At 44.8% G+C, this 26,340-nt stretch overlaps 3 protein-coding genes across 4 annotated transcripts; 2 read left to right on the top strand and 1 right to left on the bottom strand.

The window, feature by feature from the left end:
* Positions 1–4,360: 4,360 nt before the first annotated feature.
* On the top strand, positions 4,361–7,882 carry LOC123410918 (disease resistance protein RGA4-like). Its single transcript, XM_045103843.1, has 2 exons — positions 4,361–5,281; positions 5,362–7,882. Exons 1-2 carry the CDS (start codon positions 4,512–4,514, stop codon positions 7,550–7,552), a joined length of 2,961 nt encoding a protein of 986 aa, XP_044959778.1. The 5' UTR covers positions 4,361–4,511; the 3' UTR covers positions 7,553–7,882.
* A 159-nt stretch (positions 7,883–8,041) lies between these two features.
* Positions 8,042–13,978, top strand: LOC123410919. Of its 2 annotated transcripts, none has more exons than XM_045103845.1 (3): positions 8,042–9,659; positions 11,284–13,306; positions 13,486–13,978. In XM_045103845.1, exon 2 carries the CDS (start codon positions 11,312–11,314, stop codon positions 13,271–13,273), a length of 1,962 nt encoding a protein of 653 aa, XP_044959780.1. In that variant the 5' UTR covers positions 8,042–9,659; positions 11,284–11,311; the 3' UTR covers positions 13,274–13,306; positions 13,486–13,978. The 2 variants fall into 2 exon arrangements, with proteins under 2 accessions (XP_044959780.1, XP_044959779.1); XM_045103844.1 differs by having other exon boundaries at positions 8,042–9,664.
* Positions 13,979–22,808: 8,830 nt separating this feature from the next.
* On the bottom strand, positions 22,809–24,344 carry LOC123412871 (ervatamin-B-like). The gene is made up of 2 exons (XM_045105832.1): positions 23,772–24,344; positions 22,809–23,615 (listed from the first exon to the last, which is right to left on the bottom strand). The coding sequence occupies exons 1-2, from the start codon at positions 24,322–24,324 to the stop codon at positions 22,999–23,001; spliced, it is 1,170 nt and encodes a 389-aa protein (XP_044961767.1). The 5' UTR covers positions 24,325–24,344; the 3' UTR covers positions 22,809–22,998.
* Between the last annotated feature and the right edge of the window lie 1,996 nt (positions 24,345–26,340).

Here is a 26,340-nt window from a genome sequence, read left to right as displayed (position 1 = left end):
AATGGCGCACTACCTGATGCGCCATTAGTATATCAGATACTAATGACGCACCTGTGGTGCACCATTAGTAAAAAATTCTAATGGCGTGATGCTAGTGGCGCACCTATAGTGCGCCATTAGTAGCCAAAACATGTGCGCCACTAGCAGGTCTTTTCCTAGTAGTGACAGGGCGGACACCGAACGGACAGTCGAACCAAACGGACAAAAAGCAAACAAAAGTGTCGTCTTTTTGGGTCGGCGCGTTAAAGTTGCTCTTGTTGCCCAAGTATTGTTCATGACACAACCATCTTAGCTTTTGGATACTTGCCAGAAGTTTTGAGAGCCTCCACAATTCGGTGCTTGTTCCGACATAGGTTCAAGCTTTACATCAGAGCCCTATGTTGTTGAGACCTAATTTGTCCAAAAACAAAAACCAAAATCCAGAGCCCCTGGTGTATCCTCTAGAATCCGAAAGACTCACACGGACTAAGTGGCCTTGATGTTTGTCGAAACTTTCGAAAGATGCGTGACACTACTAACGGCCATATAAGGCCCACTTCATCTTCCCCAAGGGAGCCGCCCATGAACTTTGAGTTGTTCTTATCCCCCTCCCCCATCTCTCTCGAGCTCTCAAAAGAAAATGGGCAAGTTCTCTATAGATATCCCGTGGGCACAGACTCACGTGCACCTGCTACAAACATCGCGGTCATGGGGCACGTGCGCATGAGGCCCCGTGTACATGGTACATACTTCGTGTGCATGGGGTACTGCATCGGTGACATCTTCGTGGACATAATCGGGGAGAATCAGATACTACTATCTCAGATGGGTTAGAGGTGTATATGCAAGGGTCCGTCGGCAAGCCTCAAACATGAACGACTTCCCACCGGTAAGGGCATGACCAACGCTCCATGCTGGAGTGATGCCCCATGATCCACGTCAGATTAAAAAACATAGAAAAAAAAATCATGCTGCTTGCAGAGCCGAGTGGTCTCTTGCGGAAGAGGCTGGTGCTTCAATCAAAAAGGAGAAGAAAAAAAGAGAAAATATGCAAAATCACATGGAAAGAGCAATATAGGACCACACAAGACATGTACATCCATGGATTTAGAGTAAAAATGCAATAGTAAGAGAGAGGGTATGGGACAGACCACACCAAAAATGAAGCTAATGCTTCGTCTACTTTACTCCTACGTGGATGTTGGGCAGCAGCATGGTGCTGGCCCCATTATACATGTCCTAACAACGCGGCAACGACATCGCAGGAGGAGGGATTCAGAGTTTTGAGGAATGACATGAGGGAAGGTTATAGGAATGATACTGAATTGGAGAAGGTTAGAGGAATGATACCGATGCGGCAACGGTAGTGCAAGGAGGGTTGCCGTCATTGGAGAAGAACATGAGGTTGGTGCAAGGTTAGAGGAATGACATGAGGAAGAATGACATGAGCGATGACAACACGGGGGCGGTGCACCGAGGCGGTGCAGAGGCAGTGCCAGACAACCGCGGGGCTCAGAAGCAGGGGTAAGAGCATCTACAACAAGGCATAGCAATTATGGCCCCCTAAATGTCCGCGGCGGTGTTCCCTATTTGTCCATCCACACAGTCATCCTTTTCATTTTCTTCCTCATATGTCCGGTCACTTGCACGTGATTGATGGATAGGAAGAGAAAGAAAAAAAAGAATGAATGAAGAAAAATAAAAAATGTCCGGGCTGCGTCCTACATGACAGACTGACCGGGCGTGTGCACGAGCCCTTATATCCTTTCTATATATGTCCTTAAATGAGCGTTCGCGGACAACCTGAACATATAGGAATGGTACGAGAGATTTGATTGAGTCATTTTTTTTCTTTCTCTCTTCTGTCTGATCTCCGACCAAACGTGTCACGGACATGTAAGGGGTCGTTTGAAGCGTCCGGTTGTAGATGTTCTAAGCCCGATGGGTGCGGGAATCGTGAGGAAGAAGAACCGTGGGGAAGATCAAGAATGGCTTCGGCCCCACCATCGGATGGAAATCGAACGGTTCAAAACAATAGACTCAAACTGGATTATCTTTTCGATCACATGTAGACCTCGGGGGAGTGGTTGGCAGACTTAGAGCATCTCCAACAGCCGCGCTTCGCGCCGCGCCCAAAAAACATGTTTGCCGCGCGCCCATATCGCCTGGTTTGGTGCGTCGCGCAGCGCTGGCTCCAACAGCCGCGCTAAAATGCAGCGCGCAAATATATAGCATTTGGACACAAAATAAGTTTGAAACATTCATCAAAATGCAATGAACATGTGAAATTTAACACAAACAAGTTGATGAATAAAAGTCATGCCCACAAGTTCATCCAACCAAGTTCAAAATGCAAACCAAGTTCAAAATACAAGTTCATCCAACAAAGTTCAAGACATAAACACATCAATCATCTTCCTCGTCTTCTTCCTCTTCTTCCGAAGATGATTCTTCCGCCTTCGAAGATGAATCTTCCTCCCTAACCTCATCACGCACCGCATCACGTGTAGCTTCGATGGTCTTGGCAAGATTTTCAACGGCATCTTCATGGGTATGTGTGTGAGGCACATCGAAAGACATTCCACCCATGGCCGGAGGTGCACCCATGCCTCCCATGAGAGAAGCAAAACTCATGCCACCCATGCCTCCCATAGCGTTGGAGGGTGCTCCAAAGCTACCCATGCCTCCAGTGGCGGAGCCAGGATTTTCGATATGGGTATGCGACGTAAAGATTTTTTTTCTTCACAACAATATAAAACATAAAAAAAGTTCATAATAATAACAATGAAACTTTAAATTATTCTTTGTAGCAACAATGTCTTCAATAATTTAGTTACATGGCAACAACAAGGAGAATAATAAATTGACTCTACGATCACACCCTTTTAGAGGCAAGAAATGATTGTTCATAATTCATAAATTTATATGCATTCTTTCTCTTGCACTTCTTCACAAGTTTTATAGTGAGACAATGTAAACATCACCCAAAGTTGACTGGGTACAACAATAGATTAATCAAAACAAATTAGGGAATGAAGAAAATCCTCTCTTCTTAATTTTTTTTGCGAAATTCTTTTCTTAAGTAATAATCAGAGAAATAAAGATTAAACAATCTTAGACTGGCAAAAAATAATCAGACGATGAGATAATTGGGCACGTCGTTGCAGGCGTACCCGCAAATTAATAGGCGCGCATGAGAATGATCGGCGGCGTGGCGGAGATGAGATGATGTGTTTGTTGCTTTAATAAATGTCTGATGCGAGCATGCAGCGCGGCATGCACTTTGATGCGGCGCAACGGCGATTGAATCAGCGGAATCATGAATTGAAAGCTCGAGGCGTGGTGGTTGGACTGCTCGGCTTCGTCAAATCGGCCACGTTAAAGGCTCCACAATGAAGCCAGTAGCATTAACTAGCAACGGTAGCATCCCAATATATAGGCCCAAGTGGCGCTGAACGTTCTTTTCTACATTTCTCTTTTCTCTAACAGCTTATGTACTGGATTTGTTTTGCAGAAAATGTTGGGTATGCATTGCATACCCTTGCATTAGCCTAGCTCCGCCCCTGCATGCCTCCCATGGCGGCCGGAGGTGCACCCATGCCTCCCATGGCTCCGAAGCCACCCATGCCTTCCATGGCGCCGAGGCCACCGCCACCCGCCGGCGTGGTCGATGATGCATTGAAAAAATAACAAGAAAATAAAAGTTGAAATTCACCTTGGGGGCATTTCGTCGAACACGTGGTGCGCATCAGTCGCTGGCTCAACGAGTGAGCTCGCCGGCGCTTCGGTAGACGTCGCGCCGGTCCGCCGCCCTGCAAGCTTCTTCTTCGCCTTCGAGCTCCCGGAGCCGTCCGCCGCCTTCTTCTTCGCGGATGTTTTTCCTTTCTTCGACCCCGCCGCATTGGGGAGCTTCGACGGTGCGGCGGCGGCACGGGACGGCGCCGGCGCGACGCCACCCGTCGGCGTGGTCATCCGTGGTGGCAAGAAGAGGCTGCGCGCGAGGCCGACGGTCGGCGGAGCTCCGGCGGTGGCAGCGCCAACGCTTGCCGCGCTAGGGTTTTCGGCGGCGGCGGCTGCGGCGGCGGCGGGGGGCTCGCGGCTGTACAGCGGGGTGCCGGTCTGCGCGTCCATGGTGGTAGGGGCGCTGGCGCCGGCGCGCGCGGTGCGAAGGAGGAAGAAAGAGAGAGAGTTCACGCGCGCTCGAGTCTGCCGTGCGCGGAAGTGAGCGCTCCAAATTACCAGCGCGGGATAAGGCGATGGACAGCGCGTTCAACTTGTTTTAGTGCACGCGCAGTTTTTACGCGTCCGGTGGAGCATCCCGCCGCGTCGCGCGCGCTAAAGGCATATTTTTTGCTGTGCCGTTGGAGATGCTTTTATGGCGCGGAAGCATCCCCTCCTCCGTCTCCATGTCGCGGTGGTTCTACTGTTGCTCGCTGCCGTCGACCATGGCGCAGCCTGAATAGCCCACCACCTTCTTCCATCTGCCTGGCCTGCTCTCCCAAGCCCCATAGCCGGGTGCTGGGCCGGTATCCATGGAGGCTGCCGCGGCGAGCGCGTTGACCAAGGAGGTGGTGCTGAAGCTGGTGGCGCTGCTGAGCGAGAAGCACAAGCTCTCCAAGGGCCTCAAGGACGACCTCCGCTTCATCCGCACCGAGCTCGACATGATCTCCAGCGCCAGGGACGCCCACCCCATGATCTCCTCGCCGCGGCCGCAGGCCCTCGTGTCCATGGAGGAGATGCGCGACCTCGCGCACGACATCGAGGATTGCATCGACCGGTACCTGCCCTGCGTCGCGTGCGAGGGGGATGCGTCGGCGTCGGTCCTCCGCCGCGTGAAGACGGCGGTCACCAGCACCACCAGATCCCCCCGGTTCGCGGCGGAGATCCGGAAGCTCAGGGTCAGGCTCAGGGACGCGCACGAGCGGAGGGCCAACTACGACGTCCGCGCCGGCGGCAGGCTCTCCTCTTCTCCCGCCGCTGCCGCCGGAGCGGCTTCTCCTCCCGCGGCCGCCGCCGATGGCGACCTCGTGGGCATCGACAAGCCGAAGCAGGAGCTCGTGGAGCTCTTGCTGGAGAGCGAGCCGGGGAGGTCGGGCGTGATCTCCGTCGTGGGATTCGGCGGCTCCGGGAAGACCACGCTCGCGAGGGCGGTGTTCGACTGCCCCGGCGTCGTCCGGAGGTTCCCCTGCCGCGCTTGGGCCGCCGCGTCGGAGCACAGGGACACCGAGGGGCTCCTCACGGCCATACTCCGGCAGTTCCACACCGACCCAAACTCCATCGACGGCCTCCTGCGGACCACAAAGTGTGGATCTTTATGTATGTTTATTATCTGCAAATCAGTGAATTCGCAACCAATTGCCCATTCCCCAATTTGTCTGCCAGGTGTTTGATCGTAATCGATGACATCAACAAGCAACACTGGGACGCCATAAAATCCATCTTCCATAGACAAACAAAATGCAGAATCATTGTGACAACATCTCTTCAGTCAGTAGCTAATGCTTGCAGCTCAGGTGGTGGCTATGTTTACAAGATGGGCATTCTTGACGCCGAACTCTCCAAGGTTCTGCTCATGAAGAAGGTCTTCTTTCAAGGATGTTCACCTGAATTGGAGCGGGGTTCGAAAGCGATTGTCGAGAAATGCGACGGCCTTCCACTTGCTCTTGTTAGTGTGGCCAAATTTTTGCTAGGCGAGAACGAGCTCACGGGGAGCCACTGCATGCAAGTCTGCCGCAACCTCGGGCTTCATATGGAGAAGGATGAAGACTTTGCAAAGCTGCAACAGGTTCTTGTGAATAACTACATGAGCCTGTCTGGCTATCCTCTCAGGACCTCCTTGTTGTATACAAGTCTGTACCCAAATGGTCGTCCAATCAGGAGGAATACTTTGATCAGGCGATGGTTGGCAGAAGGGTACATGCAATGTCAGTACAAACGCAGTGACATGGAGGTAGCAGCCGAGAACTTCCGGGAACTTGTTGACCGGAACATCATCCAACCGATCGATGCTAGCAACAACACGAAAGTGAAGACGTGCAAAACTCATGGTATCATGCACGAGTTCATGCTGCACAAATCCATGTCTGATAACTTCATCACTTCTCTCCATGATCAAAATCGAAGTAAGTTCCGTCACCTCTTCATCCAGAACCCTGCCAGTGGCAGCACCTTGGTCCTGAACCACCAACATACAACTCCAGCAAGCGTCAACGTATCCGGCAATGAAAAATTTCGTGCCAGATCTCTGACAGTCTTTGGGAATGTGGAAGAATCCGCTTCTGAGTTTTGTAGGTGTGAGCTGTTGCGAGTACTGGATCTGCAAGAATGCAACGATTTGGAGGACGATCATCTCAAGGACATACATAAGCTGTGGCATCTGAAATATCTGAGCCTTGGGGGGACTATCAACAACCTTCCAAGGAATATTGAAAAGTTACACTGCTTAGAGACACTGGACCTTAGGAAGACCAAGATAGATATATTGCCGTATGAAGTCATTGGGTTGCCTCACCTAGCTCACCTGCTTGGAAAGTTTAAGCTTGGGAAAAAGGACCTGAAAATGAGTGAACTGGAGAAGCTCTTGCCCAAAAAATGTAAGTTGAAGACTCTTGCAGGATTTGTTGCAGATGAAAACGCTGGATTTCTACAACTAATGGCTCATATGAATGAATTAAAGAAGGTTAAGATATGGTGTGAGTTCACTGGTGCAGACAGCAAGAGCATGGCTCACATTTCGAAGGCAGTTCAGAAGTATGCTCAAGATGGTATGGACACTACAGGAGTTCGATCTCTGTCACTTGACTTTAGAAATTCCCTGGGGGACTTCCTGGGTTCTATACAAGAATATTGTTATCTCAGCTCGCTGAAATTGCGGGGCATGCTGAGCGTACTGCCTCAGTTTGTTACATCCCTGTGCGGCCTTACGGAGTTGTGCCTTTCATCAACTAATCTGGTGGGGAATGATCTATCAAACCTGTGTAAGCTTCGGTATCTGCTTTACCTCAAAATGGTCGAGGCTGACCTTAGGAGCTTCGTCATAAACAATGGAGACTTCCCAAGCCTACGACGCTTATGCCTTGTCGTGCAAACACCCGTCCTCCCTACAATCAGACAAGGAGCTCTACCGTATCTTGTGTCACTTCAGCTGCTCTGTAAAGATCTTGTTGATCTTTCAGGCATCCACATCGAATACCATGATTGCCTGGAGGAAGTTGCTCTTGATTCGATGGTCGGTACAAGGACAGTAGAAATGTGGGAAACTGCGGCAAAGAAGCATCCTAAGAGACCAAAGGTTCAGTTTCTCAAAAGGATTGATCCAAGCGAAACTCAGTCTACTGTGAAATATGTGGCGACAGATGGACCAATACCTAAGAAGGGACCCTCCATTGAGTTCAGTCAAGTTCAGTTAACGCGGAATATGTTGCAGAATGAATGCATAATCCATTCAGTCCAATCAAGTTCTGTGAACAAACCCAGTTCAGCTTTGAACAAAATAATAGTTTCACAACCCCCTCAGGCTGCATCGGAGCTGTCCAGTGCGGGGAATGGTGCGATGCCTCCTGCTGCGAGGTGAGGGACATGTCAGTTATGTTACTTATGTGTACGTTCTTGAGCTTCTTTGTCTTCAGTTATGCTCCATTGCAACTGAGACAGGCTATACATTTACAACTTTCAGTTATGCAACAGCATCTGTACAACACAATTTCTATATATTTTCGTAAAAAAATAGTTGTATTCGCGGGTCAACTTTGACAGATAGGTCACATCTGTCTACAATGGCAATGGTTGTACCAGATGGAGATCAATTTTCTCTTGATTCTGTAGATTTTTTTTTCTTCTCAAGCATTACTGTCGTGATTAAACCGAAATGTGTTAAATTAATCTCATGAGTAGTTTACATATACTAGAGGGGTTACATCTTTGCTGTTCCATGATATACTAGAATCGAATTCCCATCCAACTCTGTGCTGCTTGTTCAGTCAGTTAACACATTCTGAGATGGAAATGCACATTTTCGCTTACTGTTGTTTGTCATTTTCAGATTTAAGCTTTTGTTTACGATGATTGATTCTAGTTTTGACAGAGAAGTAGTTTAGGAAACATGTTTACAAACTACATTTGGTATTTGGCTTATTAATTCTGACAGTTATTATGAAATAACTAGGGAACGTAGTCCCATGCAATTCTTGAGGCAGAGCATACCATAAAGTTGTAAACATTTTGAATTCTAATACAGACATCTACCTCCCATCAGGTGAATCTGTACTATAAGAACTGGAACCCACTGAAACTAATATGCAAATTTCTAGACCCTTCGAGATTAATCTGCAAATTTCTAGCAGCAACCAACTCAGCATTCATGCAGGCTAGGCTGAAAAGGAGCCCGGGCCTACGATCATGTATGTAATTTAAGACTCGCAGGTGAAACTAACAATTTATTTGGAACTCTTTCTTCACTAGAATTAATGAACCAGAGTCAGGGGTGGTAATACACTTAGGAAATGGAAAGAACCTCAATATTGCGTTCATATTCCTGCACATTGCTGCTGGTACTTTTTGAGAGCTGATAGAGTTAGCTATATGCATTTTGATTGTGCAGCATATGTTAAGACTCTAACAGTTAGAGCAACGCTGTTGGAGTTCACAAAATGAGCCACGGGTTTCAACCTCATCGGGCCTGGTGTGCGCGTCCTTGGGTCGGGTTCTTGTAGTGCCAGGCTGCCCTAGCTTTGTGCGTGTACAGAAACTCCTCTTTCTATGTATGCATGCACACGGAGAGCGTTTGCCCATTATCAGTTGGGGAGAAGTTGTTGCCAAAAGTCACCATGCAGGCTGCAAAATAAGTGTACCTCCATACCGAGCAATGCCCATAGTTGGAATGAAGTTCACCGTGTTATCCGACTCACGTTTCAGAACTATAAGTTGCGGCATGTTGTATCATGCATGTCCAGTTGCACAAATAAGAGCCACTCAGCCTGTACAGATGCAGCTATGTACTCCCTCCGTTTTCTAAACATAGGCCTTTTTAGGGCATTCAATACGAACTACACACGGATGTATGTAGATGTATTTTAGAGTGTAGAACTGTAGATTCACTCATTTTGCTCCGTATGTAGTCCATATTGGAATCTCTAAAAAAGCTTATATTTAGGAACGGAGGGAGTAATTTGCATGAACTGGACTTATCCATGCTTGCTTCTTTATTATGCATTATAGTTGTCTACATACTTACATGGTTGCCACTAAGATATGGTTGTATCTCATCTCTTTGGTGGGAAGACTAAAATTGTACAGACAATTGTCTGCAAAATATGAGATGCGGGACTAACTAGAGAAAACAAAATGACTAACAAGTGGTTAGATTCCTGTCAAACAAGCTTTGATTCCTGTCAAAGGTAATGATGTATCTTTAGTTCTTTATTACACTTTGCTCTTGTTGCCATGCATTCGCCAAGTGGACCAGGAAAAGCACATGATGCATCTTTAGTTCTTTATTACACTTTGCTCTTGTTGCAAGAAACGAATGAACCCATGTAAGCACGGTTGCTTTCTTTCCTCTGCTCTGCTCCTCCTCCTGTTATACAAAGACTTCTGGTGCTGGGGCTATTTCATAAGCTTAGTCTCGAAGCTCAAGGCGCCACCATGACAGAGGTCTCGAAGCATCCGCACACCTTTTCTATGTAAGGTATGCTTTGCTTTGCACAAATATATAATGTAGTACATACCTTGGGTTAGTTTAATTATGTCAATCTATTGGTTGACTGAACTCCTAGTATATAGTATATTTGGGTCTGCTAATTCTCATCCAGATATTTATATCTGTTGGTAGTATTATTAGAGCGGGTGAGATAATCTATGTGCATCCGAAGATGAGATAGGATGTTATGTTGTTTCCCGTTATCCATTCATGCATATCGGTGCTTCTACTTCTTCTGGGAATAGAATTCTGAAACAGGCTAGCCTTGCAGAGAGTCAGAAAAATTGACTTTTCTGATATCATGCCTGTATCTGTATGCATCACCAAGATTATATAACACTAGCTAGTCCTGAACTTGGGTGGCCTTTTTGTACCTTTAGCCATCACATTCCATGAACAGAGATGCTGTTAGGCATTTGTATTGTAGATATTTCCCATCAACAGAGATGATGTTACGTATTTTTGTAAATGTGGAATAGTAACTACAAAATAGCACTGCTATTTTTTTCGACGTATTTCCCCCCACACTCCTAGCTAAGCAGAGTATACTACCCAAGTTAAATATCTAAGATTTTAGAAACCCAATGAACAAGCAGGAAGCTGTTTTACGACAATTTAGTTTTTTCTATTGGAAGCAGCGAACAGAATCTTCAAGCACGAGGCTGCTTCACTGTTTAACCTTTTCGTGAATGAAAAAATTGGATATTCAAGATTTCATAAATGTATCTAAGCATGTCAGGTAAGCAAAAGATGACATCCACAATTTTTTCAACAGAAGGTACTGAATATATCTTAATCTGCAAGCACATTATTCAAAGATTTTTCAACATGGAAAAAATAAAGTCATATGCATGGAGATTTTTCAACAACCATTTTTATCCTTTTCAAAAAAACAACAACCATTTTTATCACTTTTCCGGCAACTTAGAGTTGCCAATAATCCTTCTCCGTCACGCACTGCATCTTCAGTAGCGTTAAGCAGATTTCCTAATATTTCGGATACTGTGGTATACAATAAATTCATATTTAATTTGTAGCGCCACCCACTTAAGATGTTCATTTTTTGGATGTTGTGATTCATAATGAATTCATATTTTATTTTTTAAATTCCTGCCTCAATCATATTTTGAACTTCTCTAAACGTCCATTTCAAATATTAAAACTCTTATTTGTTTTACCAAACTCTTATATTTTTTGAAAGAAAAATCAATATATTGCACAGTTTAGTTTTATTAAAATTCGTAAACGATATACACTTATGCTTGTAACATAAATGTATATAACAACTTATAAATAGTAGAACCGTTGGTATATTATAGTCCGTAATTTACTTTGGGCTATAAGTTCACTTTGCACGCTTATTAGTTGGCACATGGAGTATAAATTAAGAAATTGTTGTTAACAAGCAAATTCGACGCTGCCTCTCTGCACTGCACTAGCAGGGGTTAGGATTACCTTGTATAATTCCTCTCCCGACCCTACCTGGTGTGGGAGCTTCAAGCACTAGGTCATGTCTTCTTGTAAACAAGCAAATCAAGAGTTCTTCTTTAGTTTTGCGAGAGCCACACTGAAATGTTCATTTTATTAATATCCCTATATTAGTGCAGGTTCGTGGCATAGGAAATCTGCTTAACAATGGCGAGCTTGTTGCAACTATTTAATGAATGGGAGATCCAACTGCTGGTGCTTCTCAGCTTCGTGCTACAAATATTCCTCTTCTTTACTGGTGGTCTTCGGCAACGTGGCGCCAAGTTTCTTAGTGGCATCATTTGGATTGCTTATTTGGTGGCAGACTTGGTAGCTGTTTATGCCCTTGGTTTGCTCTCAAAACTAGAGGAAAACACCCATGCCTCCCAAAAGGGCGCCCTGCCAGAAAATCACCCACTAGCTTTCTTTTGGGCGCCCTTCCTACTCCTTCATCTTGGCGGACAGGACACTATCACCGCCTTTTCCTTGGAGGACAACAGCTTGTGGTTGAGACATTTGTTGAATTTGGTAGTTCAAGTGGCCCTAGCATTGTATGTCTTCTGGAAGTCCACTGCTTGGCGCAATGTGCATCAGCTTCTTGTTCCGGGAATCTTTATGTTTGTTGCTGGAATCATCAAGTACGGGGAGAGGACGATGGCCCTCATGTATGGGAACCTGCAAAACATCAGTGGCTACAGTACTAGTGATGAAAGTAAGTTGAACCATCGAGAACTAGATCAGGATGCCAGCTACTCTAGCATTGTTAGTTTTTGCTTGGATTCAGCGCCAATTGTTCGGCATTTATTTGCTGGATTTACACTCCTACAGATACCGCAAGGCTTCGGTGCAAAAACTTGGACGAGCTATGCTCAATCAGATGAAGTCCAGTTGGCCAAGCTGGCCAAGTTGGTTGATGTTGAACTTGGCATCATGTATTGTGATGTTTATACCAAGGCTGCAGTGCTTCGGACAAGAAGTGGCATTTTGCTTCGGTGCACATCTCAAGTATCGGCTTTGGTTGCCCTTGTGCTCTTCGTAGTTGGCAACAAACAGAGATACAGCAGAGCCGACGTTGCAATCACCTACACTTTATTCATAGGAAGCTTTTTCCTGGAAGTTTGTGCAATGCTCATGATGGTTATGGTGTCACCTTGGACATGGGCATGGATGAAGGCCAACAAGTGTGTTTGGCTCACTCGCATGTCCTGGATGCTTGTCTCCAGTAATATTATTGGATGGCCGGAGGAAAAGCCGTTGTGGTCAAACCGCATGGGGCAGTACAACTTTCTGAGCTATGTGGGATGCGAGGAAAAGCCAAGTAGTAGCCCGTGGTCGGAACGAGTGACTAGCATGATCAGGAAGATGGCAAAAGCAGTTGGCAAGTTATTTTGGTTGAGCAAGTTATTAGACATCAAGTATGAGGAGGTGGATATGGATATCACAGAGAGTTTTGCGAAGGAAATTAGAGCCATTCTCCAATCCCCTTTTGGAGGTGGCCAAAAACAAGAGTGGGAACATCTCAGTCGGTTCCTGCATAGTATGGCAAGGGAGTTGTCCGACAACTTTAGTGCTGTCATAATCCGCTTGCATATAGCAACAATGATACACCTGACTGAGGTTTCAAATGTGGATGCGGAGTCAGTTGCCTTGGTTGGTATCTGCAGGAAGCTATCCAATTATATGATGTACCTTCTTGTTACACAACCAGTTATGTTGCAGGTCACCGCTACTAGTGCCGAGTCAGTAATACAAGGCTTCCACAACAAGTTTGTGACGATGATGACAGCCACATGCAACAATGGTGGGAAGCATGTTGTTCTGCAAATTCTTAAAGAGTTCTTATCAAAGGAGGATTACACCTTGTCTTTGCCTGAACCATGCAAAGAAACATTGGAAGAGATGAGAGATATGTGGGTGAGGATCATCATGTACGCTGCTGGGAGGTCTCGACCGGAGACACACGCGACGCAGCTAGCCAGAGGAGGGGAATTCCTTACCTTCATTTGGCTTCTCATGGCACACAAAAGCCTTGGAGCTTCCGTGGCATTTCCGATCGATCTTATTAGTCCACCTCCTACTTTTGGACCTCTCATGGATGTGCGATATTATGCCTTTGATTTTCGCTCATAATTCATAGCAAATTTACGCCATCATCGATCTGAGGTACACATATAACTCCTTATGCACACTCTTTTATCGCATATTTAATTATCATCTTATCGGTATCGACTTAAAGCTAAGAGGCTACCTACCATACGCTGCACTTCAAATTAATTTAGATTTTACTATCAACTGCATGTATTTGTCAAATAATAATTATTGTTTATTTTCTCTTTCCTTAGATCGATATCTCATGGCGCACATGGAAAGAGCTCAGGGACGATAAGTTTGGCATGACCGAACTTCATATCATCTTAGCTATGCTTTAGAATCATGGGCTGCTTAGTAATTAATATATTGATACCTACTGAAAGTACTAGCAAGGTTACACGAAACAGCATATATAGGAGCACTCGCGACCCAGCCTACTGCAATCATACCTAACCAGTTGTCGCTACTCCCTCCGTCCCAAAATAAATGACTCAAAAATGACTTAGTTTTGTACTAAATTAGTATAAAACTGAGTCATTTTTGAGTCACATATTTTAGAACGGAGGGAATATTATATTAGCCCCTCTGTATTGCGTATCCCTGTCTCCTTCGTTTGTATATTGGCCACTGTTACAACAGACTAGGCAGCTAATTCATTGTCTCCTTCGTTTGTATATTGGCCACTGTTACAACAGACTAGGCAGCTAATTCATTGCTTCATTTATGAGTGAGGAGTTGTTACTATTGTTTTACCACACAGCACATCGTCAATACATGTACGAAATTAGTAATGTTCTAAATTTTTATAAGTTCAGCGGTGTAGAAAATTACTGCGGTTCTTTGATTCTTGGTATGGACAATGTCTTTCTTGCCCAACATATGCGGTTGAACATCTGACAGGAGCAACATCTTATGTATGCTTTTATTACTGTAATGTTAGCATCGTCTTGTTCCATATGCATTTATTCCTGTAATTGTCACATCGCCACTCAATGCCATTTCTTCAAATTCACAGCTATTCTACGAAGTTAATCCTTTCTAGTAAAATATAAACTTCTTATGATACTAATTCCTAGGAAATTATGTAAATAAATTATCGAGCCTTTTGAAGTTATTCTGATGATACTAATTTCTTTCAATAATAATTCCTAGGAAATTATTTAAATAAAACTGAATGATTTTTGAACACGTTTCATGTTTTCTTATATCTTAAGTGAGAAACTGAGGTCGTTGTGGTAGTAGTTCTATAAACTTGTTCATTATAATGTCAGGATTTTTTTGAAAATCTAAAGAAATATTGCCCTCTAAAAAAACCTGGGAATTTCATAATACAAATTCTGAGAAAGGTGCAATCAATCACCGCAATCAAAACTAATGTATCACGTCGCATACTCTTTAGTTCTTCATCCTGGTTATTGTTATTAAATGGATGTGTACCCCCATCGTTGAAATCTTTGCTATGTTTACGTCGAATTAAATGAGTAAGGACAACTCTTTGCTCTTGGCATATATGCATGCACTATGCTGCATTGACGAAAAATGGTTTCCCCCGCTTTGTATTCCAAAGCAATCTGCACTGATCCCCAAATAAAACACGAGCGGAGCAGGTTACAACACATTAACACGGGTGTACGTTAATAAGACTATTTTCTTCTGTATTGCCACCTTTTTTAACAATTGGGGTGGGGGTGGGGGGATTAATACATTACACGGCCAACATTTTTTCGAATACACATTGACCATTTTCGAGAAAACATTGTTCATTTTCCGTATACCCGTTGAACATTTTTTGGTACACGTTGAACATTTTCCATATGCATGGTGACATTGTTTTTCAAATACATATTTGAATACATACATGTTGAACATTTTCTGAGTACACCTTGAATATTTTTTAATAAATGTGAAACACTTTTCAGATACATTTTAAATATATTTTAGTACATGATGACCGTTTTTTCTGCAGACACGTTGAACATTTTTTAATAGGTGTAGAACATTTTTCTATACACATTGAATATTTTCAAATACATGATGAACATCTTTTAAATACACGCTTGAACATAATTTTTGATACATGTGCTTCCAAAAAGTGGAACACGGTTTATTACCGTTTTGAAGCACAATTTTGTAAAGTTTTGATGCATAAATTTTGACCCAAAAAATGATTGTCAAAGTCTATCAATATGAAATATAGTTTTGAACATCTTGACGCAGGAAACACACGTTTTAGACCATCGGGCTAGACTTGGTGCGACAAGTTAGTTTTTTTCGACGCATTTGGAAGCCGTCTCCTTCGTCTCGCAGCTTGCAAGTTCCAACGGTCCACCGCCTACTCTTCTTATTTCCTCAGGAAAAAAAACAACTACCCTTCTTCTCACTACAAAAACAGAACTCACTCTCGCATGCATGCTGGAATTTGATCCATATATATGCCAGCCCAATAGCCAGTTTCAGAATTCCTGATATATCCTAGAGGCCCACTAAGCCCATTCGTGCAAGACAAGAGGTGAGACTAAAGTTTAGTCCCATATTACTAGTTTGGTAGGGGTTTGACCTTTTTATAAGGGAGGATGTTTCCCCACATCTATGAGCATGAGAACAAGAGACATACACGCGCGCTCCTCCTCCGTCGCCCGCCACGCCTCGGCGTGTGTGGGTTGCGGGAACGAGCTGATGTTCAAATCTTCTTGATGCTCCTATGTAGCTTTCTCTTTGTTGTGGTTTGTTTGTATAGAACCTTGCATAAAACCTTTGTTGCTAATATTCTGGTTCCTATACTGTCACATAAATGATCTTGATTGGAATAATAATCCTGCTGGAAAAAGACAGAAACTTTTCGCTCATGAGATGATTTTTCATTTTTATTCAGAAAGAGCTTTTGAGTTTATTCTTTTTGCTGCTGATTGATATGCTTTTTGCCCAGGCCGTCGTAATTTTTCAGATTTTTTGAGGTACCAGAAGTATACGAAGTATACAGATTGCTACAGACTGGTCTGTTTTTGACAGATTCTGTTTTTGTTGAGTTGGTAGCTTGTTTTGATGAAACTATGGTTAGTATCGGGGGGTACTAGCCATGGAAAAGTGAGAATACAGTATCCCATCATCAATATAGATAGAATTCAAGTTTGCTACAGTACCAAAAGAAGTGGTAGTTTGTTTTCTTGTACTAATGTTATCACAAGTTTCTGTTTAAGTTTTGTGTTGTGAAGTTTTCAAGTTTTGGATGATGTTCTCATGGACAAAGAGATAAGGAGTGGAAAGAGATCAAGCTTGGGGGGGCATCCCAAGCCAAATTCAAGGACACCAGAAAGCCTGAGCTTGGGGATGCCCCGGGAAGGCACCCCCTCTTTCGTCTTCAATCCATCGGTAACATTACTTGGAGTTATATTTTTATTCACCACATGATATGTGTTTTGCTTGAAGCGTCTTGTATCTTAGGAGTCTTTTCTTTTTGTTGTGTGACAATCATCCTTGCTGCACACCTTTTTGAGAGAGAGACATGCACTCATCGTGATTTTGCTAGAATGCTCATAGTGTTTCACTTATATCTTTTGAGCTAGATACTTTTGCTCTAGTGTGCTTCACTTATATCTTTTGAGCTAGATACTTTTGCTCTTGTGCTTCACTTATATCTTTAGAGCACGGCGGTGCATGACTTGGTAGTTGGCTTATGCTATGAAAGAAGTCCCAAATATGCTAGGTACCCAAAGAGGATGCAAAAACTTCCATCTTCATGTGCATTGAGTAGAAAGAGAAGTTTCGATTCCTCTCAATTAGTTTTGAGACGTGGATTCGGTAATATTGAGAGTTATGTTAGTAGGGTGTTTACATGAAGAGGGAGAATGTCGGCAACTGGAATTCTGGCCTGAAAGTGGAGCAAAGTTGAGATACCTATTCTGCGCAACTCCAAACGCCGTAAAAATAAACGAGGATTTTTTTCCGGATTTATAAAAAATACTGGGCCGAAGAAGTGCCAGAGGGGCGCCAGCAGATGGCCACAAGCCTGCACGGCGCGGCCACCCCCCAGGCCGCGCCATTTGGCGTTGGTTTAGTTTAATTCAGGACCAGCCAAAGCTTATAATTAAAGAGTAAAATGCACGGGTAGTACATGAACTTGGTAGCGAGTGTCATTTAGGTCGCCGAACTCCCAAAATACACATTTGAGTCCCTAAACTTGCTTATGGGTTCACATAATACATCCAAATCTTCATAACCCATGTTAAATGGCATCCTTGGAAAGCTGACTGTGTGTCGACATCCACGTGTCAGGTCCACCTATCTTCTCTATTCCTCTGTCTCCATTTCTCTCAAATAATCTCTGCCGTCCTGCTGCCGAAGCTCGCCCCGTCCGGCGCGTCAAGCTCACCCTGCCTCTGCGGCGCGCCAACCTCGCCCTATCAGCACCACCAGAGCTCGTCCCGACTCCGCTCTCATCCTCTCCACACGGTCACGGGTGATCAACTCCCCCTTACCCCACCGCCACCCCCGTCTCCTGCCTCTCTTGCTCTTCATCCTATGGTCCACGCGTAAACATTCCAGTCAGCATGTCAAGTACGCAATTTAAGGTGGGTTATGGAGATTTGAGTGTCACATGAACCAATCAGCAAGTTTAGTGACTCCAATGTGCATTTTGGGACTCCCTATTTCATGTACCGCATGTGCATTTTACTCCTTCAATAAAACAGAACGGAGGTACTTCCTCCACCCCAAATTGCAAGTCGTTTTAACTTTTTTAGATACATAGTAAAACATAATGTATTATATAGATTGTTTATTTATTATAGTCAAGGATGCATGTGTAGCACCGTGCAAATGAATAGCTAGGTACCGTGCAATTATTCAATATTTATATATAGGTGTGCACGGAGTCACACAGAGATAGATGATGATGGAGGTGCACGTACGGCTGCTGGGGTGATCATATGATAGGGTAAACCGGGAGCTTGGCAAGGCCGCACAAGCCCAAGGGCGACGAGTCCCTAAGGAGATAGATGAAGCCTTTGTCACCCCACTTGACAGTCCACGAGTTCTTTCTGATGATCACAAAGGATATCGTTGTTTCGATCCATCTTGTGGTCGCGTTCTTGCCTCTCGCCATGTCACATTTGATGAAAATACCTTTCCCTATTATGCATCTAAAACCACATCACAAAATCCACTACAAACCGCCACCACCGAAACCCCTCCCATAGTTCATCCTTCGGTCATCTCTGCCGTGGCAGATTTTTGCCCCGTCTCTCTGCCACGACAGACTTTTTTTCCCCAGTTCTGCCGCAGCAGACCACACTTCTGTCGCGTCCACCACCTCTGCTGCGACCACCACCTCTACCACGACAACCTCCTCCTCACCACGTCCTTCTATGGCAGACATCTCCACACCCGCCACCTCTATCTCTTCTTCCTCTTCACCCACAATCTCTCCCCCATCCGCACCACCACTCCCACCCAATGTCGTACCTATTCCACCACCTACCAATGATCATGTCATGTGCAGCCGCGGAAAACACGGATTTCTTCTACCCACAAAACGCCTGAATCTCACAGCCACCCCAACAATCTCACCTATTCCCACCACTTATAAACGAGCTCTTCTTGATCCTCTTTGGCTTTCAGCTATGCGCGATGAATTTGTCGCTCTTCAGCAAAATAATACATGGACTCTTGTTCCCAAACCTCCTGGTATTAATGTTGTTTCTGGAAAATGGGTTTTCGTCATAAATTACATTCTGATGGCACCCTTGCTCATTACAAAGCTAGATGGGTGTGTCGTGGTTTCTCTCACCAACATGGCATTGATTTTGATGAGACTTTCTCTCCAGTTGTTAAACCAAGTACTATTCGTGTTGTTCTTAGTCTTGTTGTTTCCTCCTCTTGGCCTATTCATCAGCTCGATGTTAAAAATGCTTTTCTTCATGGCACTCTTAATGAAACAGTTTACTGTTAGCAACCTTCTGGTTTTGAGAATCCATCTTCTCCAAATTTTGTGTGTCTCCTCAAAAAATATCTTTATGGTCTTAAACAAGCTCCTCGTGCATGGTTTCAATGCTTTGCTACCTTTATTCAAACATTAGGCTTTATTCCATCCAAATCCGATTCTTCTCTCTTTATTTTCGGTCTCTTGCACACACTAACTATCTCTTGCTTTATGTTGATGATATAATTATGACGGCTAGCTCTGATTCTTTTCTACAACATATAATCTCTTCTCTTAATCATCAATTTTCCATGACTGATCTTGGTCCTCTTCATCATTTTCTCGGTGTTACTATTTCTCGCACAAAGTCTACACTTTTCCTTTCTCAACGTCCATATCTTTTAGAGTTGCTTTCTAGTTCTGGTATGTCTGATTGTTAACCCTCTCGTACTCTGACCGACATTGGTGCTAAATTGTCGGCTGATGGTGATCCTGTTTCTGACCCCACTTTATATCGCAGCATCACTGGTGCTCTCCAATACGCCACTCTTACTCGCACCGACATTTCTTATTCTTTTCAGCAAGCCTTTCTTTTTATGCATTACCCTCGCGCCCTCATCTTGCTCACGTCAGACGCATTCTTCTCTATTTAAAAGGCACTCTTGATCATGGTCTTCTTATTAATTCTTCTTCTCCAACAAGCTTGACAGTTTATTCTGATGCAGACTGGGCAGGTTGTCCAGATACTCGACGGTCCACATCCGGATTTTGTGTTTATTTGGGTGATAATCTTGTTTCTTGGTGTTCTAAAAGGCAGGTAACAGTTTCCAGGTCTTCTGCTGAGGTTGAGTATAGGTCGGTTGCTCATGCCATGGCCGAGGCGGTGTGGCTGCGTCAGCTTTTCATTGAGTTTCATCGACCGCTTGAGCGTGCTATCATCGTTTATTGTGATAACATCTCTGCAATCTACATGGCTTCCAATCCAGTTCAACATTGTCGCACCAAGCATATTGAGATTGACATACACTTCGTTCGTGAGATGGTGGCTCTTGGCAAGGTTCGTGTTCTTCATGTTCCTACCAGTGCCCAATTTGCTGACATTTTTACCAAAGGACTTCCGACTGCATCGTTCACCGACATACGCTCCAGTCTCAACATCGTTACTCCTGACGTTGAGACTACGGGGGATACTAGAGTATAGGTCGGTTAGGTTTGGCCGGTTCGGCCTCCCTCATTGAATTGTAACCTATCTCTATTAGTCTCAAGGAAAAAAATAGCGCGCTATTTGAAATAGCGCAGCCTTCCAAAAAACGCTATGAACGAAATAGCGTGCTAATAGCGCGCTATTTTGCAAAATAACGTGTCACAAAACATTGTTCAGGTTTCAGCATATAGCAACACAAATGACAGATTTCAGCAGCTAAAACCGAGGAGGCGGCAAGAGGCGGCAAGAGGAGAGGAGGCTGCGAGCGGAGGAGGCGGTTGGCCGTGGCTGGAGGAGACGGGCGAAGCACCGGTGGCCGTCGCTGCCGCGGTCGCTCGGTAGGTTTGGTTAGGGATTTAGGGTTCGCTTGGTAGGTCTGGTCGTTGCTATAGGTTTGTTCGTCGCTGGTTAGGGTTACTGGGCCGGAAAGCCCAAAAGAATAGTGGGCTGATGAAAAATTCGTCTGAGAAAAATAGCGCCGCGTCGAAAAAATAGCGTCGATACGCGCTATAGCGCGAAATTGCCGTATTTAGCGTGAATAGCGCCATAGCGAGTGAAATATGCATAGCATATCGTTTAGTTTTCAAATACGCTATTAGCGCGCTATAGCGGCGTTTTAGCGCGCTATTTTTTCCTTGATTAGTCTTGGAGTCCAAGCTTTGTAATCTATATAAACCGCCATTCGAGGCCCCAATCAATACAACTATTATTCTCCAATTGTCTCTAATTATCATTTCTTACTTGTAAGCTAGAGCTCTAATCTTTTTAACTTGATCTTGTATAAATGGTCCTACAAACCATGGAGGTAGTTTCCCTCTCTATTGAAATCTTTGAGTCCCTCTCAATGGTGGGATCTTGAGGTAGATAGAATGTCCAACTTTGAAAGATAGGTCTCATCTTGTTTTATTATAATAGTTTTCGGCTTGCTCTGAGGTATTTTCATGTTTTATCTGACCTTCATTTTTTGATGTGGTATCTTCGATTACTACAAGAACAAACAACAGACACTCTCTTACATCTAACCAGATGAAAGGAGGGGTACACTTTCTGCTATACAAAACTTCGAATGGTTGCAAGGTCATGCTTGCTTGGTAAATGGTATTGTAGGAGAACTGCTATTAGTTTGTCCCGCAAAGGTGTACTGTAGTGTAGACGTGTGAATTACTATCCCTAAAAGGCACCATCAACCCTTGTTAGTTTAAATTAATTAATTCAAATTTTTTTCTCCAAAAAAGAAATCAGTTAGTTTATCATAATCGTTAGCGGCATTTTGAAAATGAGTTCAATTACTAGATTCTCCATGAAATATATTTTTATATTTTATATAGTTGGTATTGTAAAATCGTTATATATTTTGCTATAATGTTGGTCAAACATAGATATGGTTTGACTTTTTAAAAATTAATACACCTTATATTTAGAAACGGACGGTACTTTAATTAAAGAGGGTCGGTGGAACAACTTAGGGCGGCGCTTAATACAATCCCTCGTCTATCGGGCCCATAACTAATATTTGCAGTATGGCACCAATGCTAATATACTACAATGAGACCACTGCAAGCACTTGTGGACCATGGTGGGATGAGGACACCCTTTGTTTTGTGAAGTCAGTGGCTTTGTGTACCTCCTTAATAAGCGTGGGTAAGCACAGTGTGGTGTGTTTTGTGCTCGCTCAGCTCTGTATTATTGTATCCTAGAGAAGGCTATTGATGCATACTCCCTTTTGGACTTTCTGAACAACCTGTCCCATGCATTTTGATGGCAGCCAAATATGCAATATTATTACAGCATATCGGATACTACATCCATTTCATAGCATTTGGCGTTGGTTTAGTTTAATTCAGGACCAGCCAAAGCTTATAATTAAAGTGTAAAATGCACGGATAGTACATGAACTTGGTAGCGAGTGTCATTTAGGTCGCCGAACTCCCAAAATACACATTTGAGTCCCTAACTTGCTTATGGGTTCACATAATACATCCAAATCTTCATAACCCATGTTAAATGGCATCCTTGGAAAGCTGACTGTGTGTCGACATCCACATGTGAGGTCCATCTATCTTCTCTCTTCCTCTGTCTCCATTTCTCTCAAATAATTTCTGCCGTCCTGCTGCCGAAGCTCGCCCCGTCCGGCGCGTCAAGCTCACCCTGCCTCTGCGGCGCGCCGAGCTCGCCCTATCAGCACCACCAGAGCTCATCCCGACTCCGCTCTCATCCTCTCCCCCACGGTCACCTCCCCCTTACCCCACCCCCGTCTCCTGCCTCTCTTGCTCTCCATGCATCCTACGGTCCACGCGTAAACATCCCAGTCAGCAAGTTTAGTGACTCCAATGTGCATTTCGGGACTCCCTATTTCATGTACCGCGTGTGCATTTTACTCCTTCAATAAAACAGAACGGAGGTACTTCCTCCACCCCAAATTCCAAGTCGTTTTCACTTTTTTAGATACATAGTAAAACATAATGTATGATATAGATTGTTTATTTATTATAGGCAAGGATGCATGTATAGCACCCGAACCTTTACATACATACATAGACATGGGGTACACAAATGAATAGCTAGGTACCGTGCAATTATTTAATATTTATATATAAAGGTATGCACGGAGTCACACAGAGATAGATGATGATGGAGGTGCCATCATATGATAGGGTAAACCGGGAGCTTGGCAAGGCCGCACAAGCCCAAGGGCGGCGAGTCCCTAAGGAGATAGATGAAGCCTTTGTCACCCCACTTGGCAGTCCACGAGTTCTTACCGATCCAGTACTTGGTCCCGTCAGGCTTGGTCCCGTACCCGACGAGGGCCATCGCATGGTTCTGCGCAGTCTTGCACGCCCCTTTGATGTAGACGCCGGACCTGGAGCAACCGGCGTTGTACACGCCGCCGATGTAGTGCTGGAAGCAGGGGTCACTGTAGTCGAAGGATACGGCGACGGGCTGCTGCGCCACGGCCTCCTTGAGCCCCGCCTCGTTGCCGGGCGGTGTAACCTTCTTGTAGCTCCTGAGCCTCACCGCGACCGGCTTGCCCGTTTGGCAATTGCCGGCCTTGCCGGTGTAGGGGTAGGCCGCCTCCGTGGTGATGCCACCGTTCATGATCACCCACTTGAAGGCATCGTCCATCCAACCGCGGCCGCAGCCATGGTGGAGAGTGCTACAGTCCACCAGCTGCTGCTCCGACAGCACGGGTGGCGATCCGCCGGTGCTGATCGCCTGCGCGCTCTCCATCGTCGCCACCGACGTGAACGCCCAGCAAGAAACTGCACGGATCACGTAACGTAAGACCACACTTACTTAGCTTTTGCATTGCATCGCATGCATCAATGGAATGGAGTACGAGTAGACGACGACGACAACTCGCACAGCATGCATGCATGATTTATTTTGGACGTTTGTAAGAATAAGATGACACTTACAACAGGTCGCCCCTTGATTTTTGGCTGGTGTGACGACGCCTTTCGCCCTCCAATCGACGCTCGGAGGCAGCACCGCCGTCACGTTGAGGTTGGTACGACGAGGTGGCTCTTCGACGGCGGCGGTGCCCTCGTGGACGGGGCCAGCGCGAGTTGTGATCACCGTCGCCTCCTCCCACTCGGATGAGTCGTCGTTGCTGCTGTACATGGCCATGAACTCGTCGTGGGTGAGGTCGGTGAACGGGGTCTCGCCGAGGCTGTAGCTCATCCGGCTGTCCCGGTTCGCCGCCTCGATGAACTCCATGTTGCTCCGGTACACCTCGAACCGACGCAGCTTCTCCTCCACGGTGGGGTACGACCGGCCGTGCGCAGCCATCCACCCATGGAACCTCCCCAGCATCAGCAGTGCCTCACCATCCAAGCCATGGTCGAGGGTATGTGAAGCTGATGAAGCCGTGGAGGGGATGAAGAATGCGGCTGCCACCAGTAGCGGCAGCAGAGCGAGAGCCACGGATGAGGACGACGAGCGCATGAAAGCCATGTCTCCGATATGCATGGATGATGTTTAGCTACCTTTGGGTACAGCCATTTATAGAGGCCCCGCGATAGATCTCACTACTGATTCACGTCCTCCTCTTGGCCGGTGTGCTGTCTTTTTCCATAGACTTCTACTGGAGTGAGCCTCATATCACATGCAATGCATGCTGGCAAATAATCCGCCCAAAACACTAGTATATCTTCTTCTAGGCATATTTCCTGGATAACAGGATTTGAAGGACCTTGGTGGGTACAGTGGCATCTTTCACACCTTCACTACCACACCAGCCATTTATAAGTGCTTAATTCCCTCCAAGTTCTTATATACAAATTTTTTTTGCGGGAAAAATAGAAATTTCATTACTCAAGGAAGCCTTAGAAAAGTTCAGAATAGAGTCCAGCTCCGAAAACAGCCATACCGCTGTACAAGGGGTGCCGCGGTCATACGCGGCGAGCTCATGACTAACTTTATTCTGCGATCGACTAATGCGAGTAGAAGAAAAGAAAAGAGCCAAATGAAAGAAGACTAAGGATGGCAATGGGTAGGGTATGGGCAGGGTAGAGCAATACCATACCCATACCCCTATAGTTAATGGGTATAAAATTCTACCTATACCTATGTCCACGGGTATAAAACTTTACCCATACCCATACCCGACGATTACCTGCATCCATTGGATATCCAGCGGGTAGACCAAATAGTACACAAGTTGTTTACAATTTTACACTCACTGATAGCACTTTTGACACAAAATTGAATTATCTTGGCTCAATAAGAGGTAGATGAATACGACATGACCATGAGCAAAATTGAGAAATCACAACATACTCATAAGTTAATAGGAGTAGATGAGTCACATGACAAATTAATGATTAATTGACGATAACATAAGATTAGTTCACAAATGGATAGGGTATGGGTATACCCACGGATACAAGGCTATACCCGTACCCTACCCATGATTTAATAGGTAGGGTATAGGTACTACCCATGAGTATAAAAGTGTGCCCATACCCTGCCCATGCGGGTACGGTACCCGCGGGTACCCGTACCCGTTGGTAAAATTGTCATCCTTAAAGAAGACCATGTATCAACCTAGCTCATGGAAGAAAAGAGCTGGCGTCAAGTGCACTTAATTTTTTGAGTATTAAAATATGAGATTGGCAATTATGATATACAACAAGTACACAAAAATAACATCTTTTTTTTTCTTTGGGATACTCCTTTGTCTCACAACATGAGCAGACTTGTTGGTTTATCTTTATCTTCTTCTACTATTTTTAAATGGGAAAGCAATACCTTATGCAAGCATTTTCTTCGCCCCTTATACCTGAATTTTTCTTCGTCCTCCTCTTGCCAATCCAAGGATTACGAGCTCCTTCTCCGCCTCCAACGAGGTTGGATCTTGGGAGTTCGGGCTCTTGCAAGCTTCTCTCTATTGCCGAACTTTTATCACATACCGATTACGGTTAGCCGGCTTGTATCTCGTTTGTCCCTCATTCATGGTATCACACGGGATCAAATGGCTCTTTCATTGTTAACCACTTCGCTTCTCGATCCGATCCGATCCTACCGCTTCCGCTCCAATGAAGGGCGTTCTCGATCACTCCTCTCCTGCAAGCTCCCGGTGTCACATTTGGGACATGCCGGATCCCGCGAACCAGGGTGTTCACATCCAATCGTTGTCAACTTGGCTCACAAAAAAAAGTAGAAGAAGCTAAAGCAGCAAATATGTTGTGACACGGAGTAGTACCACGAAACAAAAAGATCTTATTTTATGTACTTGTTGTAGATCATAATTACTAATTTCATACTCCCTCCGGCCTAAAATTCTTGTCTTAGGTTTGTCTAGGAATGAATGTATCAAAATACTAAAACGTCACTGGATACATTCATATCTAAATAAATCTAAGACAAGAATTTTGAGACGGAGGGAGTATTATATAATACTATTAATCTCAGAAAATTAAGTGCACTTGACGCCGACTCTTTTCTTCCATGTGTTTGATGTAGACTTTTCTTGCGTTTAGTGTA

Source organism: Hordeum vulgare, chromosome 7H (assembly GCF_904849725.1).
Source record: "Hordeum vulgare subsp. vulgare chromosome 7H, MorexV3_pseudomolecules_assembly, whole genome shotgun sequence".
Taxonomy (NCBI): Eukaryota; Viridiplantae; Streptophyta; class Magnoliopsida; order Poales; family Poaceae; genus Hordeum; species Hordeum vulgare.
The sequence above is the reverse complement of the archived record's forward strand: the minus strand, read 5'-3'. Positions and strand labels throughout refer to the sequence as shown.

Bases quoted from the DNA above. Each gene is read 5' to 3' on its own strand.
- LOC123410918 (XM_045103843.1), top strand. From the start codon at position 4,512: ATGGAGGCTGCCGCGGCGAGCGCGTTGACCAAGGAGGTGGTGCTGAAG. The intron at 5,282-5,361 runs GTGTGGATCTTT...TTTGTCTGCCAG, and splicing joins GGCCTCCTGCGGACCACAAA to GTGTTTGATCGTAATCGATG.
- LOC123410919 (XM_045103845.1), top strand. From the start codon at position 11,312: ATGGCGAGCTTGTTGCAACTATTTAATGAATGGGAGATCCAACTGCTG.
- LOC123412871 (XM_045105832.1), bottom strand. From the start codon at position 24,324: ATGCATATCGGAGACATGGCTTTCATGCGCTCGTCGTCCTCATCCGTG. The intron at 23,616-23,771 runs GTAAGTGTCATC...TGATCCGTGCAG, and splicing joins AAATCAAGGGGCGACCTGTT to TTTCTTGCTGGGCGTTCACG.